The following is a 13,456-nucleotide window of genomic DNA, read 5'->3' on the forward strand; positions in this document are numbered from 1 at the left end:
TGGTAAATACGAGTAAGCTTCAACATCCCTGTTGAAGAAATGGAAGGGTTTTAAAAATGATAATATTTGAATATTGGTAATGGGATGTGAATTAGTAAAACCTCCCTAGAAAACTCTTTGGCTTTTAAAATGTCAGGATGGTATTTTAAAATGCCATTTCTTGAAATTATTTTAAGGAACATCAGAATCTCAGACATATTTTTACACAGCAATGATCATTATGTACAGAAATGCTTATTACCTACACTACAAAAAAATTGGAAGCATCCTAAATGCTTGATTTAATGTAATGGTTATTATAAGTTATAGTTTTAGACGTGATGGAACATCAAGGAGCTATTATATATGTTTTTGTAAAGACTGTTTGATGATTGGGAAAACTAAATGTCCTGTTAAATGAAAAAAGGAAATGCCATGAGGTTTTTTAAAGTTGTCTGTAAGTGATGGGACTATTGGTGGTTTAAAATTTTTTGTTCATTTATGTATTCTACCCCCCCTTATTTATTTTTATAGTGATATATATTTTACATAATTAAAACACTTGAAAAAATGTACTTGATTCTGTTGTATAATTTTTAAAGAGTTTTACTTAAAAATCAGTAAAATGACAGTGATTTGATACTCAAAAACTAGATAAGTTTTTTTTTCCAAAACTTAAATTGTTATTGGTTCAAGAAATTTTATCTTGAGACACTTGTGGAATTAAGACAGAAAATTAATTTTTGGATACCTTTTCCTTCTCCTACTAGAAGTGGAAGACTTGTTTTCTTCACTTAAACATATCCAGCATACCTTGGTAGATTCTCAGAGCCAGGAGGATATTTCACTGCTTTTACAACTTGTACAAAATAAAGATTTCCAGAATGCGTTTAAGATACACAATGCTGTCACAGTACACATGAACAAGGCCAGTCCTCCATTTCCTCTTATCTCCAACGCACAAGATCTTGCACAGGAGGTATGTATTCTGAACATCCATTGACATATACAAGGTAATTGTTAGTGGTAGTGAGGCAGTATTCTTGGAAAATACTGCTGTGACTCTAAGGTTTATTAGAATTAATTACTACTGATCATATGTTGTAATTTATGTGTTAGGAAAAATTCACTTACGTGTATTTTATCCTGAAAAAAAAACTATACTTAGTTCAAAAATAAGACTCCGCTCCATGAAAAGAAGAGCATTGGTTCTATTTATACAGCTGAATATTTGTATAGTAAGAGGAATATTTGTCTAAATTGCTAAAGGGGAAATTTTAAAAATACTTTTAGTATGGTTTTATTTTAAGCAATATACATTGTAAACTGATAAATCAGTACTGATGAGATTAAATTATGTTAGATAATCAGGTATTATACATAAATTCTGAGATTTGTTACTTGTATTGAATACATATAGAACTCAATATATATTTAGAAACGTCCTTTTCTAGGTGCCAAAACTAGAGAACAGGCTAGTTCTGATGCTGTCATTGCTGTGATCTACTTGTGGTCAAATTGATTAATCTCAAAATTATTATCTCTTAGTTTTGATAGGGGAATTACTTTTAAAATTATTTAAAATAACCATAAGAATTGTTAGAGAATTACTGGATTCCTATTTTAATCATGAGCTAACTTTTATTAAAAATGTATATATTAATTTATTTCTCTGTTTTCATCAATGGTGATAACTTTGGTTTTGTTAATCTGCATTGTTACAAAGTGCTCTTTTTGGTACTGGAGTAAGGAAATAGAAAAAGGAGGAAAATCAGAGATGTTGATAGTGAGAACATATATAATGTTTGAGGAAAAATAGCCCACAGAGCAAATTTTAAATATTTATGGTAGAAGAAAAGATTGAAAATAATAACATACAGTTCATGTGATTAGAAATTAGAAAGGGAAGTAAATGAAAAAAAAGGAATTAAATTACTTATATAAATTTAACATTAAAAGTTTCTCTTTTTTTAGAGAATAGGAAAATAGAGAAACCATTGACAAGTTAGATGAAGAAGAAAACACTAATAATGTTAGCAAAGATAAAAGCATAAATTATAACAAATTATAAGTTTATATTATTAAGTATGAAAGTGCTATCACCTGGGTTGTTTTTGTAAGAAAATAAAAATTGCCAACAGTGACTTACAGATAGCTGAAAAAAGTAGTAATAGTAGGTAAAATTGAAAGTTAGAAATCTACTCCTCAAAAAACTGCCAGCCTCAGATAATTTTACAAACTCCTTCAAAACATTAGGGAACATATAATCCTTATGTTAAATAAACTTTTCACACATAAATATTGACTATTTCCCATCTCATTGTACTTGGATAATATAATCTAGATACTAAAAACAATAGTAAACCAGTATACACACACACACACACAGAGGTTAAAGCATCTGCCTGCAATGCGGGAGACCTGGGTTTGATCCCTGGATCAGGAAGATCCCCTGGAGGAGGAAATGGCAACCCACTCCAGTATTCTTGCCTGGAGAATCCCACGGACAGAGGAGCCTGGTGGGCTACAGTCCATGGGGTCGCAAAGAGTGGGACACGACTGAGCAACTTCACTTTCACTTTTCATATATATATATACACACACACACACAAGTATATATATACTTGGTGACTATATTCACCAAGTAGAGGTCAATTCATTTTATGAACATTAATATAGAAATCTTAAAATATGAGTAACTCACATCTAGAAATATATTAAAACAATTTACTGTGTGCTAGGTAATGTGCTAAGCAGTTTATATGTATTATCTCAATCTTTTAAGAACCATGAGTAAGGAAACAGGCTAAAAAAAATTCATAAGCAGAGTTTATACTAAGTGGAAGAATTTCTTGGCTTGAGGAAAATTTTTAATATAATTCATTATAGTATAGTGGCTGTTCTGTCACTCTCATATAAATTTATCTTGTTAATCTAACTCTAAAATGTCCTCTCTGATTTAAAATGTAGTTACATAAACATATGATTAAAAATATAAAGTAGCATAACTGTTAGAATAGCTTTTTTCTCATATAGTCATTATTAGTCTATTTTATAATGTATTTGTAGAAATTTTCAAGAAGGAAATCCTTCATTAATAGTCATAAATAAAAATGCTATTGTCAATCATGATAAGATAGAAAATTCTGAGAAAAAACATTTTAAAAATGTTTTTAAACATTTTCTCTTTAGTGCTTTTCTGTCTTACGAATAGTTTTTACAATTTTAAACCCTCCCCTTTAAAAAAATCTATACAAATGTCATATTTTCTGTAACCTAGGAATAATCTTTGTTTCTTAGGTACAAACTGTTTTGAAGCCAGTTCACCAGAAGGAAGGACAAGAATTAACTGCTCTGCTGAATGCTCCACATATTCAGGTAGAAAATGGACAGAGCATTATTTTTGTGGTTTTTCCAGCATTCAGTATCACTTTGAATCAGTCTCTTGGACTAACAAAGAGCTCAAATATTATGTAGCCTATTTTGATTGTTGTTGTTGTTGTTCAGTCACTCAGTTGTGTCCAACTCTTTGCAACCCCATGGACTGCAGCACTCCAGGCTTCTCTGTCCTTCACTGTCTCCCAGAGTTTTCTCAAACTCATGTCCATTGAGTCAGTGAGGCCATCCAACCATCTCAGCCTCTGTCATCCCCGTCTCCTCCTGCCTTCTGTCTTTCCCAGCAATAGGGTCTTTTCCAGTGAGTCGCCTGTTTGCATCAGGTGGCCAAATATTGGAGCTTCAGCTTCAGCATCAGTCCTTCCAGTGAATATTCAGGACTGATTTCCTTTAGGGTTGACTGGTTTCATCTTGTTGCTGTCCAGGGGACTCTCAAGAGTCTTCTCTAGCACCACAGTTTGAAGGCATCAGTTCTTCGGTGCTCAGCTTTTTTTTACTGTCCAGCTCTCATATCCATACATGACTACTGGAAAAACTGTAGCTTTGACTAAAAAACCATAGCTTTGATTGTTTATATCACAAAGTAATTATTGTTGGATTATATACATTTCTACTTAAAATTAACCACATTATTTTTGAAACAACTTGTTTACAAACTTCTTGTTTTTGGTTGTTTTTCTGTAAATTTTAATTATAATGTTGGACTCTTATTTAAAGTGATTCTGTTTTTATGAAGTTTAGTAAGCGTTTTAGACTTTCATAACCCATCCCAGAGTATTCCCTAGTGTAACTAACACATGTTAGTTGGCTAAAAAAGATACAGAGCAGCATCTGTACTTCAGCTGGAAAGTTTGGAAACAGATCTGAATATATAATTAATTATACCACTTTTAAATGTTTAATGAGCAGGATACTTTGTACATGATTAGGTTAAAATCTCTCTATAGAAATAAGTCATGTTGTTACTTTAAATGCTTTGTGTTTCTTTGAAACAGGCACTTTTACTGGCCCATGATAAGGTCGCTGAGCAGGAAATGCAGCTAGAGCCTATTACAGATGAGAGAGTTTATGAAAGCTTTGGCCAATATGGAGGAGAAACTGTAAAAATAGTTCGTATAGAAAAGGCTCGAGATATTCCATTGGTAAGTGTTCCACACCTCTGATAACGAGATCCTTTCCGAGATCTGTATAATTGAAGACCCTTTACATTTCTGGTAGTTTCTCTCTTTTGAGGCTGATTTTTTGGAATTCTTTTATGTTCTTGCTTATACTCCTTATTAGGCTGAGAAGAATTTGTTCCTCTTTTCTCACCCATAATTTGATGACAAAATAGGTTTTGAAGTAATTGAACAAAGAAGGGACAGGTAATCTGCTTTTAAAAAAAAAAACAAGTTAGAAATTGTGATCATTTCATTCAATGTAATTGCTAACATACTTCACATATATTTAGAAACATTGTTTAATGTTAATATTTTATAGTTCTTATAGGTAAATGTTTTTTCTCTTAGTCTGCTACTATTACCTTAATTTTGTTCCTTTTTATTTTCAGAGAAATATTATTGAATCCTAAGGTCTTAAATTTCTTGCATAACATGGTACATGAAATAGGGACTGTATTTTATTAAAAGTTAGTTTATGTGATGAAGTTTTATTCCCCACCAGAAAAAAAAGAAATTGGGAAAGTTATGACAAATTTTTAAAATAAAGATTCAGGAGAAAAGTATTACAAACTGTCTACTTTTAAGCTTTATTCAGATTTCCATTTTTTGACTATATATTTCAGTTGTGCTTCTGATTTATATCATAAATATTTAATACATTTTAATGTGAATTGGATACAGCTATAGTATTTAATATTTTGATTATTAACCAGATTAGTATTCATCGTTTCATGATATTTTGAATTTAAAAAGATTTTCAGTTACAAGTCATGTTCTACTAATCTACATGTTCAACTAATTGTATATAAATATAGTATAACCATTTGAATAGCATCTACCGTATAAAGAACAAATTTGATTATAGGCTTTCACTTTATTTTTGAGCAAGTGCATTTTTATGCTGTTGTATGCTTCAAAAGTCTGGTTTTAGAATTTTAACAAATAGAATGCTTCCAAAGCAGAAAATGTGGAGGAAATGATCAGCTTTCAGACTTATTGCCATGGTTACTGTATGTAAATAAATTTTTTTCTCCAGATAAATGAAGGCTAATATTGTTAACTAGAAAAGAAAGAATTTTAAAATGAAATAAAAATGCATTTTTTTAAAAAATTGATTTTTTTTTTTTTAGGGTGCTACAGTTCGTAATGAAATGGATTCTGTTATCATTAGTCGGATAGTTAAAGGGGGTGCTGCAGAAAAAAGTGGTCTATTACATGAAGGAGATGAAGTTCTGGAAATTAATGGCATTGAAATTCGAGGGAAAGATGTCAATGAGGTTTTTGACTTGTTGGTAAGTTGACAAGGGTAGAAGAATAATTGATACAGTCTCAAAAATTGTTTCCTTCAGTAGACTTCAGAATAAAATGTTTTAAAAGCATTTTAAAAATAAGATATCTATATAATTTCTAGCATAATTTTCACATATTATTTCCATAATATTTACTAGTAGCATTTTATTCTTGCGGGGACATTACCAAGTTTATTTATACTGTTAGGTACATTTTATTTGCCTCTGAAATCACTAATGGTAACTCATTAAATCATTCAAAATATAGGTATTAAGTGCCTGCTATGTGCTAGCTGCTAGAGAAACAGTAACAAAACAGAGTTCATACCCTCATGATTTTTTTGTTCATTTTCTTTATTATCTACAATTGATTGTTTTTTTTTTAACAGTATTAGATAATAACAATGGTATAGCTCTGCACTGTTCACAATATAGCCATTAGCTACATGTGCTAGTTATTTCTATTTAAATTAAGTGAAATTTAAAATTTAGTTCCTCATTCATGTGTGCATGCTAAGTTGCTTCAGTCATGTCCATCTCTTTGCAACCCTATGAGCCATAGCCTGCCAGGCTCCTCTGTCCATGGAATTCTCCAGGCAAAAATACTGGAGTGGGTTGCTGTGCCCTCCTCCAGGGATCTAACCCACATCTCTTACATCTACCTGCATTGGCAGGTGGGTTCTTAAACACACTACCACCACCTGTGAAGCTCTCAGTAACTGCATTTCAGGTGTTCAAGAGCAGTGTGTTACTAATGGTTATCATAAGGAACATGGCATTCTGCAATTCCAGTCCACTGATCAGAATTCTGTCATCTCAGAAAGTTCTGTTAGACTGCTAGTATAATCAGGAAGCAATTTAGAGTCAACTTTTGAGGGCAGTTTATGATCACCTCATATATACTCATCAACCACATTTATAGTCTTATTTACTTAATATCAGTTGTTATATTAGAATTTCTCCTATCTGCGGACATCGGTTGTCAGATTTAGAAAACATCCTCCCATTCTTATTTTTGCCCAGTCCCATTCATTGCTTTGGTAGCACAAAGTGCCATTGGTTATTGTTCTTAGATCTTGTTTTATTGGCTGCTGTCTCTAGATTGAGTACTGTTTCTGTACCATTCCCTACTATGTCAGGAGCATAAGTGTGATTTCTATCTAGGCTGGAGGTATCTGAACAAGGCAGGCAGTGGTGTACAGCTGTCCCTTGATATCCAAGGGGAATTGGTCCCAGGGCCCCCCACGGGTACCAAAATCCATGGATGCTCACGTCCCTTACATAAAATGGCATGGTATTTGAATATAACTACACACATCCTCTAGTATATTTTAAATAATCTCTGGATTGCATATAATGCCTAATACAATATAAATGCTATGTAAGTAGTTGTCTGCAGATGGCAAAAACAAATTCTGCTTTTTAGAATTTTCTGGAATTTTTTTTTCATCTGCAATTGGTTGAATTCACAGATATGGAACCCATGAATATGGAGGGCCAACTGTACTGGAAAATAATAAAGAACCTAGCAGTAAGACTATGTACAGTTAAAATATAGAATGAATGACAGAGACAAAGCATCTAGGAAGTAAGAATATTTGTATTTTTGCATCACTTTTCTAATCCTAGTGACAGTTACCATTTCAGATTCTACTGTACTAAAATCAATGTATGGCAGAATAGATAAGCCAGAAGTACTGTAATATCTTCCAGCCCTTCATTGTGGAATCGTCCTAAACTTAAACTGAATGGAAAACAAAAACCCAGGACTTAAGGGCCAAGTGGCTTTCCCCAGTGGACCAGAGGACCAAAATTGTTGCATGCCATATGCCTGGGTAGCTCTAATGTAATGGAGTCCACAAAAGGGGTAATTTGTGCTTCCTGATAAAATGGGATTCATTTTTACCAGTTTCTTTTTTAAGTCTCCTTGAGGTTCTGGTATAGTCCAGATTAGGAATTGTTGATCATAAGATCATGGAATGATTTTCCTAAGTACAGCTTTTTAAAATAATGTGCTTTTTCTGTTGCAGTCTGATATGCATGGTACTTTGACATTTGTTCTGATTCCCAGTCAACAGATCAAGCCGCCTCCTGCCAAAGAAACAGTAGTAAGTGATTTTTTTTAATGCTCCTTATTTTATGGTGGCTACTGTTTACATTTTTCTTAATTAATAAACTTTATTTTTTGAGAGTAGTTTTAGGTTCACAGCAAAATTGAACAGAAAGTATAGAGTTCCCACATAATTCCTGCCCCACACATGCACAGCCTCCTTGCTGTCAACATCCCACATCAGAATGGTGTATCTGTTACATTAGAGAATTTATGGTTTCATTGTTACCCAGATTCGTAGTTTATTTTAGGATTCACTTTTGGTGTTGTACATTCTATGAATTTTGACAAATGTATAAGTACATGTATCTACCATCATAACCTACAGAATAGTTTCATTGCCCTGTAAATCCTCTATGTTCTGCTTATTCATCACTTCCTCCCCGCTTGATCCATGACAACCGCACTGTCTTGACTGTCTGGTTGTAGCTGTTGCTTCTTGACCTGCCTATGATTTCTCAGGAGGCAGGTAAAGTGGTCTGGTATTCCCATCTCTTGAAGAATTTTCCAGTTTGTTGTGATCCACACAATCAAAGGCTTTGGCATTGTCAATGAAGCAGAAGTAGATGTTCTTCTTGAACTCTCTTGCTTTTTCTATGATTCAGTAGATGTTGGCAATTTGATCTCTGGTTCCTCTGCCTTTTCTAAATCCAGCTTGAACATGTGAAAGTTCACGGTTCACATACTATTGAAGCCTAGCTTGGAGAATTTTGAGCATTACTTTGCTAGTGTGTGAGATAAGTGTAATTGTGCAGTAGTTTGAACGTTCTTTGGAATTGCCTGTGTGGGATCTTAGCTTGCTGACCAGGGATTGAACCTGCACCTACTGTATTGGAAGGCAAAGTCTTAACCACCAGACCACCAGGAAAATCGCCTCTTCTCCGTATAGGAGACTTAATAACTCTGTAAAGACTGGGAGCGTGACTGAAGTCTCTTGATTTTGGGGATCTGGGATGGGAGGATAGAAATGTAGTTTTAGGGGAATTTAAAGACTTAGTAGAATACTAAAATCATAGTTCAGGGATACAAAGCATAGAATTAGCCACTAGCCCAGTAATATTAATAATTGAAATATTAAGGGTCCCAAATAGTTTTTTTCCTTACAATGAGTATCTGCTTGATACCATTTGTGTACTAGGCACTGTGCAAATAAATGCTCACTTTATAGTAATAAACATGTTTGGGGTAAATATAGTTTGGCGTAAATGTTGAGATGGAAATCAGTGAATATAAACACTGAGAATAAAAAAAGAGGTGTGGGATTGATTATATAAGGTTGGCAGGAAAGGCCTGCAGGAGAAGGCAATGTGAAGCTGACACCTGGTAGGATGAGATGAAGCCAAGCCTGTTAACTTCCAGAACTTTCAGGTATAACTTCCAAAGAACTTTGTGTTTGGAAAACCCGTGGGAGTGGAGCCAAGTGAGGGAGTAGAAAGGTGGGGAGAGAATTCTGAGATGAGGCTTGAGAGGTAGGTACGGCCAGGTCAAGAAGGTCTTGGCCATGGCAGGGAGTTTGGATTTCAAATACAGTAACATCTGATTTGTGTTTAGAAACAAAACTACTCTGGCTGCTGGGTAGAAATTGGATTAGTAGAGCCAATAATGGAAGCAAGGAGATTTAGGAAAGTGTTGCTGAAGCCAATATAAAGTATGATGATGGCTTAAATTTCTGTGATAGCAGTGGCAGTGGAGAAAATTATGCAGGCTGTGTTCTGGAAGTAGCAATGACAGGACCTTTTAATGAATGTGAAGAGTAATGGATAGGCAAGAAGCAAATATGCTTCAACAACTGAATGAATAGTGGTATTGCTTACTGAAGGGCGATGTGGAGGAAAAACTGGTTTGGGGAGAAAAATAAAGAGGAGATACCTGAGAGGCATTCAGGTGTAGATACCAAATACATAGAATTAAATACGTTGTTGAATTGCTAAGTCATGTCTGATTCTTTTGCGACCCCATAGACTGTAGCGTGCCAGGTTTTTCTGTCCATAGGATTTCTCAGGCAAGAATGCTAGAGTGGGTTGCCACTACGTTCTCCAGCGAATCATCCTGACCCAGGGATTGAACTGGCATCTCCTGCATTAGCAGACGGATTCTTTACCACTGAGCTGTCATTCTGGAATTCTACAGAGAGATCTAGGCTGTAGTTGTATTTATTGTGGGGAGATCAGGTCAGGGGAGCAGTCTGTCTATATATACTTCATGTGTTTGCAAAAAATTCTAAAGATTTTAAAAAATGATAGGTTAAGGATTATTCACAGCCTATGAAGATAATTGGGTTGAAAGAAAAGATTGAGAACCACATACCATCCAATATACTTTTCTCTTAAAAGTATAGAATGTATTATATAATTTTCACCTTAATTTTTTTCTCATTTGGAAGAAGATCTTAAGTTTTATAATGCAGTAAAATGTTGATAAATATATATTTTATCAGATGATAAAAATATTAATAATTTCAGTGAACAGTATGGACAGTGAACAGGTGGACATCTCTTTTCAGGTTCAAACATTTGCTTTATTAAGTTTGCTGTTGCTCTAAGGTTCATATTTTTGTCTGCCTACTACTAAACATCAATTGGATACCCACAGATACCCCAAATTTCTCCTGTTAAATATGGACAAGAAGAAGTAAAGATATTCCTTCTTGGGCTTCTCTGGTGGTCTGTCCACTGGTTAGGAATCCACCTTGCAATGCAGGGATCACCGGTTTGATCTCTAGTCAGGGAAGATCCCACAGCTGCAAGGCAGCTGAGCCCACAAGCCCTAGAGCTCATCCTCCAGAAGAGAAACCGCCACAATGAGACGCCCTCGAGCTGCAGTAACCCCCATTTGCTGCAACTAGAGAAAGGCCCAGTGCAGCCATAAATAATAAATTATTTTAAAAACTATTCTTTCTTGAATGGGTGTCAGAGAGGAGAAATCTTAGAATGAAGAGGAGGAATTTTAAAACTGTTGCTTGCCATTGCAAAGGCTCTTCCTGATGCTGCCCTTGGTATTTATTTATTTTTTACTTTGTTGGGTCTCTGTTGCTGCACTGGCTTTCCTCTAGTTGCGGTGTCCAGGCTTCTCATCGTGGTGGCTTCTATTGTTGTGGAACATGGGCTTTAGGACAAGCAGGCTTCACTAGTTGGGGGCTCTGGGGCTCCAGAGCACAGGCTCAGCAGTTGTGGCGCTTGGGCTTAGCTGCTCCAAGGAATGTGGGGTCTCCCCAGACCAAGGATCCAACCTACATGGGCAGGTGGATTCTTAACCGCTGAGCCACCAGCGAGGCAAAGAGAAAAATGTTGGGCTGGAAGATAATTGTGTCTGAACAACCCTGTAATTTAAAATTTAAACAAATGATTTTGTTTGAATTAGAAACCAAACGTTGTTTTGGTCAGATATACTGTACTGATGCTACTGCATGGTGAAGCCCTGGAGCTTTCCTGTAGGGGTCAGAGTCTCTCCTTCATTTAAAAAGGACTGTTTTCCTTTGTATGGGAAAGGAAAAAAAGTAGCCACTACCCTGAACTGAAGAGGTAAGATTGCTGGACATAACTTCTACAACTGATAAGAATTGCAGTGGAATGCCTGTGGGCATACTTAAGGGATAGTGCAGGTTCAGTTCCAGATCACTGAAATAAAATGAGTCATACAAAATTTTTGGTTTCCTATTGCATGTAAAAGTTATAATTACATTTTTCCGTAGTTTGCAAAGAGTACAATTGCATTGTGTCTAAACAAACAATATATATACACTCATTTATTTTTTTATTTTTTTATTTTTAGTTTTTTATTTTTTAAATTTTAAAATCTTTAATTCTTACATGCGTTCCCAAACATGAACCCCCCTCCCACCTCCCTCCCCATAACATCTCTCTGGGTCATCCCCATGCACCAGCCCCAAGCATGCTGCATCCTGCGTCAGACATAGACTGGTGATTCAATTCTTACATGATAGTATACATGTTAGAATGTCATTCTCCCAAATCATCCCACCCTCTCCCTCTCCCTCTGAGTCCAAACGTCCGTTATACACATCTGTGTCTCTTTCCCTGTCTTGCATACAGGGTCGTCATTGCCATCTTTCTAAATTCCATATATATGTGTTAGTATACTGTATTGGTGTTTTTCTTTCTGGCTTACTTCACTCTGTATAATTGGCTCCAGTTTCCTCCATCTCATCAGAACTGATTCAAATGAGTTCTTTTTAACGGCTGAGTAATACTCCATTGTGTATATGTACCACAGCTTTCTTATCCATTCATCTGCTGATGGACATCTAGGTTGTTTCCATGTCCTGGCTATTATAAACAGCTCAATTCCAGAAAAATAAACGACCCAATGAAAAAATGGGCCAAAGAACTAAATAGACATTTCTCCAAAGAAGACATACGGATGGCTAACAAACACATGAAAAGATGCTCAACATCACTCATTATTAGAGAAATGCAAATCAAAACCACAATGAGGTACCACTTCACACCAGTCAGAATGGCTGCGATCCAAAAATCTGCAAGCAATAAATGCTGGAGAGGGTGTGGAGAAAAGGGAACCCTCCTACACTGTTGGTGGGAATGCAAACTAGTACAGCCACTATGGAGAACAGTGTGGAGATTCCTTAAAAAATTGCAAATAGAACTACCTTATGACCCAGCAGTCCCACTGCTGGGCATACACACCGAGGAAACCAGAATTGAAAGAGACACATGTACCCCAGTGTTCATTGCAGCACTGTATATACACTCATTTAAAAATACTTTATTGCTTAAAAATGCTAACCTTCATCTGACAACACAAGGTTGCCACAGAGCTTCAATTTACGTATATATATATGTATATATCTGAAAAATGCAATGAAGTGAAACAATAAAATACATGCCTATATATAGATAGAAGTCACAAAAAAGTCACATAGTATGAGTTAAGGTAGTACTCAGACTTTAACTCAGTCAGTTGGTTAATTTCTCTGATGTGAAATAAACTTTGCTCTCAGTTTTAGAGTACATTTTAAACAGCACTAAATAAACTTGTCACATAAACAAAGCATGTCCTCTCTTCTCCTCTTCCACTCAACACAACGAGGGGCCTCATTCCAAACCAAAAAAAATCCGAATGGTCAAGGGGTGAGACCTAAGCAAGAGTAGAGAGAAAAATATCTCTGGGTGATTTTGTCTGCCTCTGGCAAAGATCATAGACTTAGATATAGCATCTTCACTGGCCTATTTAGTTTCCCTCAGGATAGTAATTCCCTAAGATTTTAGGGTACATCTTAAATGACATGTATGTAGCAATTATCCAAGGAACCTAAATGAACCTAAATGAATTAAAATATAGAATCTGAAAGTTTGAGATGTGGTATAAGAAGTCAGTATTTTAATAAACATCCTAGTAAGTGTTCTGAGCAAAACACTGAAAACAGCTTGCTGGGTATTGATTTCAGAAAGTGATTTGATAAAATCATCCATCAAGCTGACAAGACTGATTTCATAGATCTCTGAAAAGCTTGATAATAAAATGAACTCTCCACCACAATAAAT

The 13,456-nt window shown here is 35.2% G+C and overlaps 1 protein-coding gene across 4 annotated transcripts in view; it reads left to right on the forward strand.

Annotated features, from left to right (window-relative positions):
- The window catches only part of PALS1 (protein associated with LIN7 1, MAGUK p55 family member), a 78,015-nt gene that overhangs the window by 47,418 nt on the left and 17,141 nt on the right, over positions 1-13,456 (forward strand). For all 4 annotated transcript variants that reach the window (XM_042252640.2, XM_042252641.2, XM_027971935.3 and 1 more), the window contains 5 exons: positions 750-958; positions 3,280-3,357; positions 4,371-4,517; positions 5,666-5,827; positions 7,855-7,932. In XM_042252640.2, the coding sequence (XP_042108574.1) occupies positions 750-958; positions 3,280-3,357; positions 4,371-4,517; positions 5,666-5,827; positions 7,855-7,932 (674 nt within the window). The remainder of the gene's footprint in view (positions 1-749; positions 959-3,279; positions 3,358-4,370; positions 4,518-5,665; positions 5,828-7,854; positions 7,933-13,456) is intronic.

This window comes from Ovis aries, chromosome 7, assembly GCF_016772045.2.
Source record: "Ovis aries strain OAR_USU_Benz2616 breed Rambouillet chromosome 7, ARS-UI_Ramb_v3.0, whole genome shotgun sequence".
NCBI lineage: Eukaryota > Metazoa > Chordata > Mammalia > Artiodactyla > Bovidae > Ovis > Ovis aries.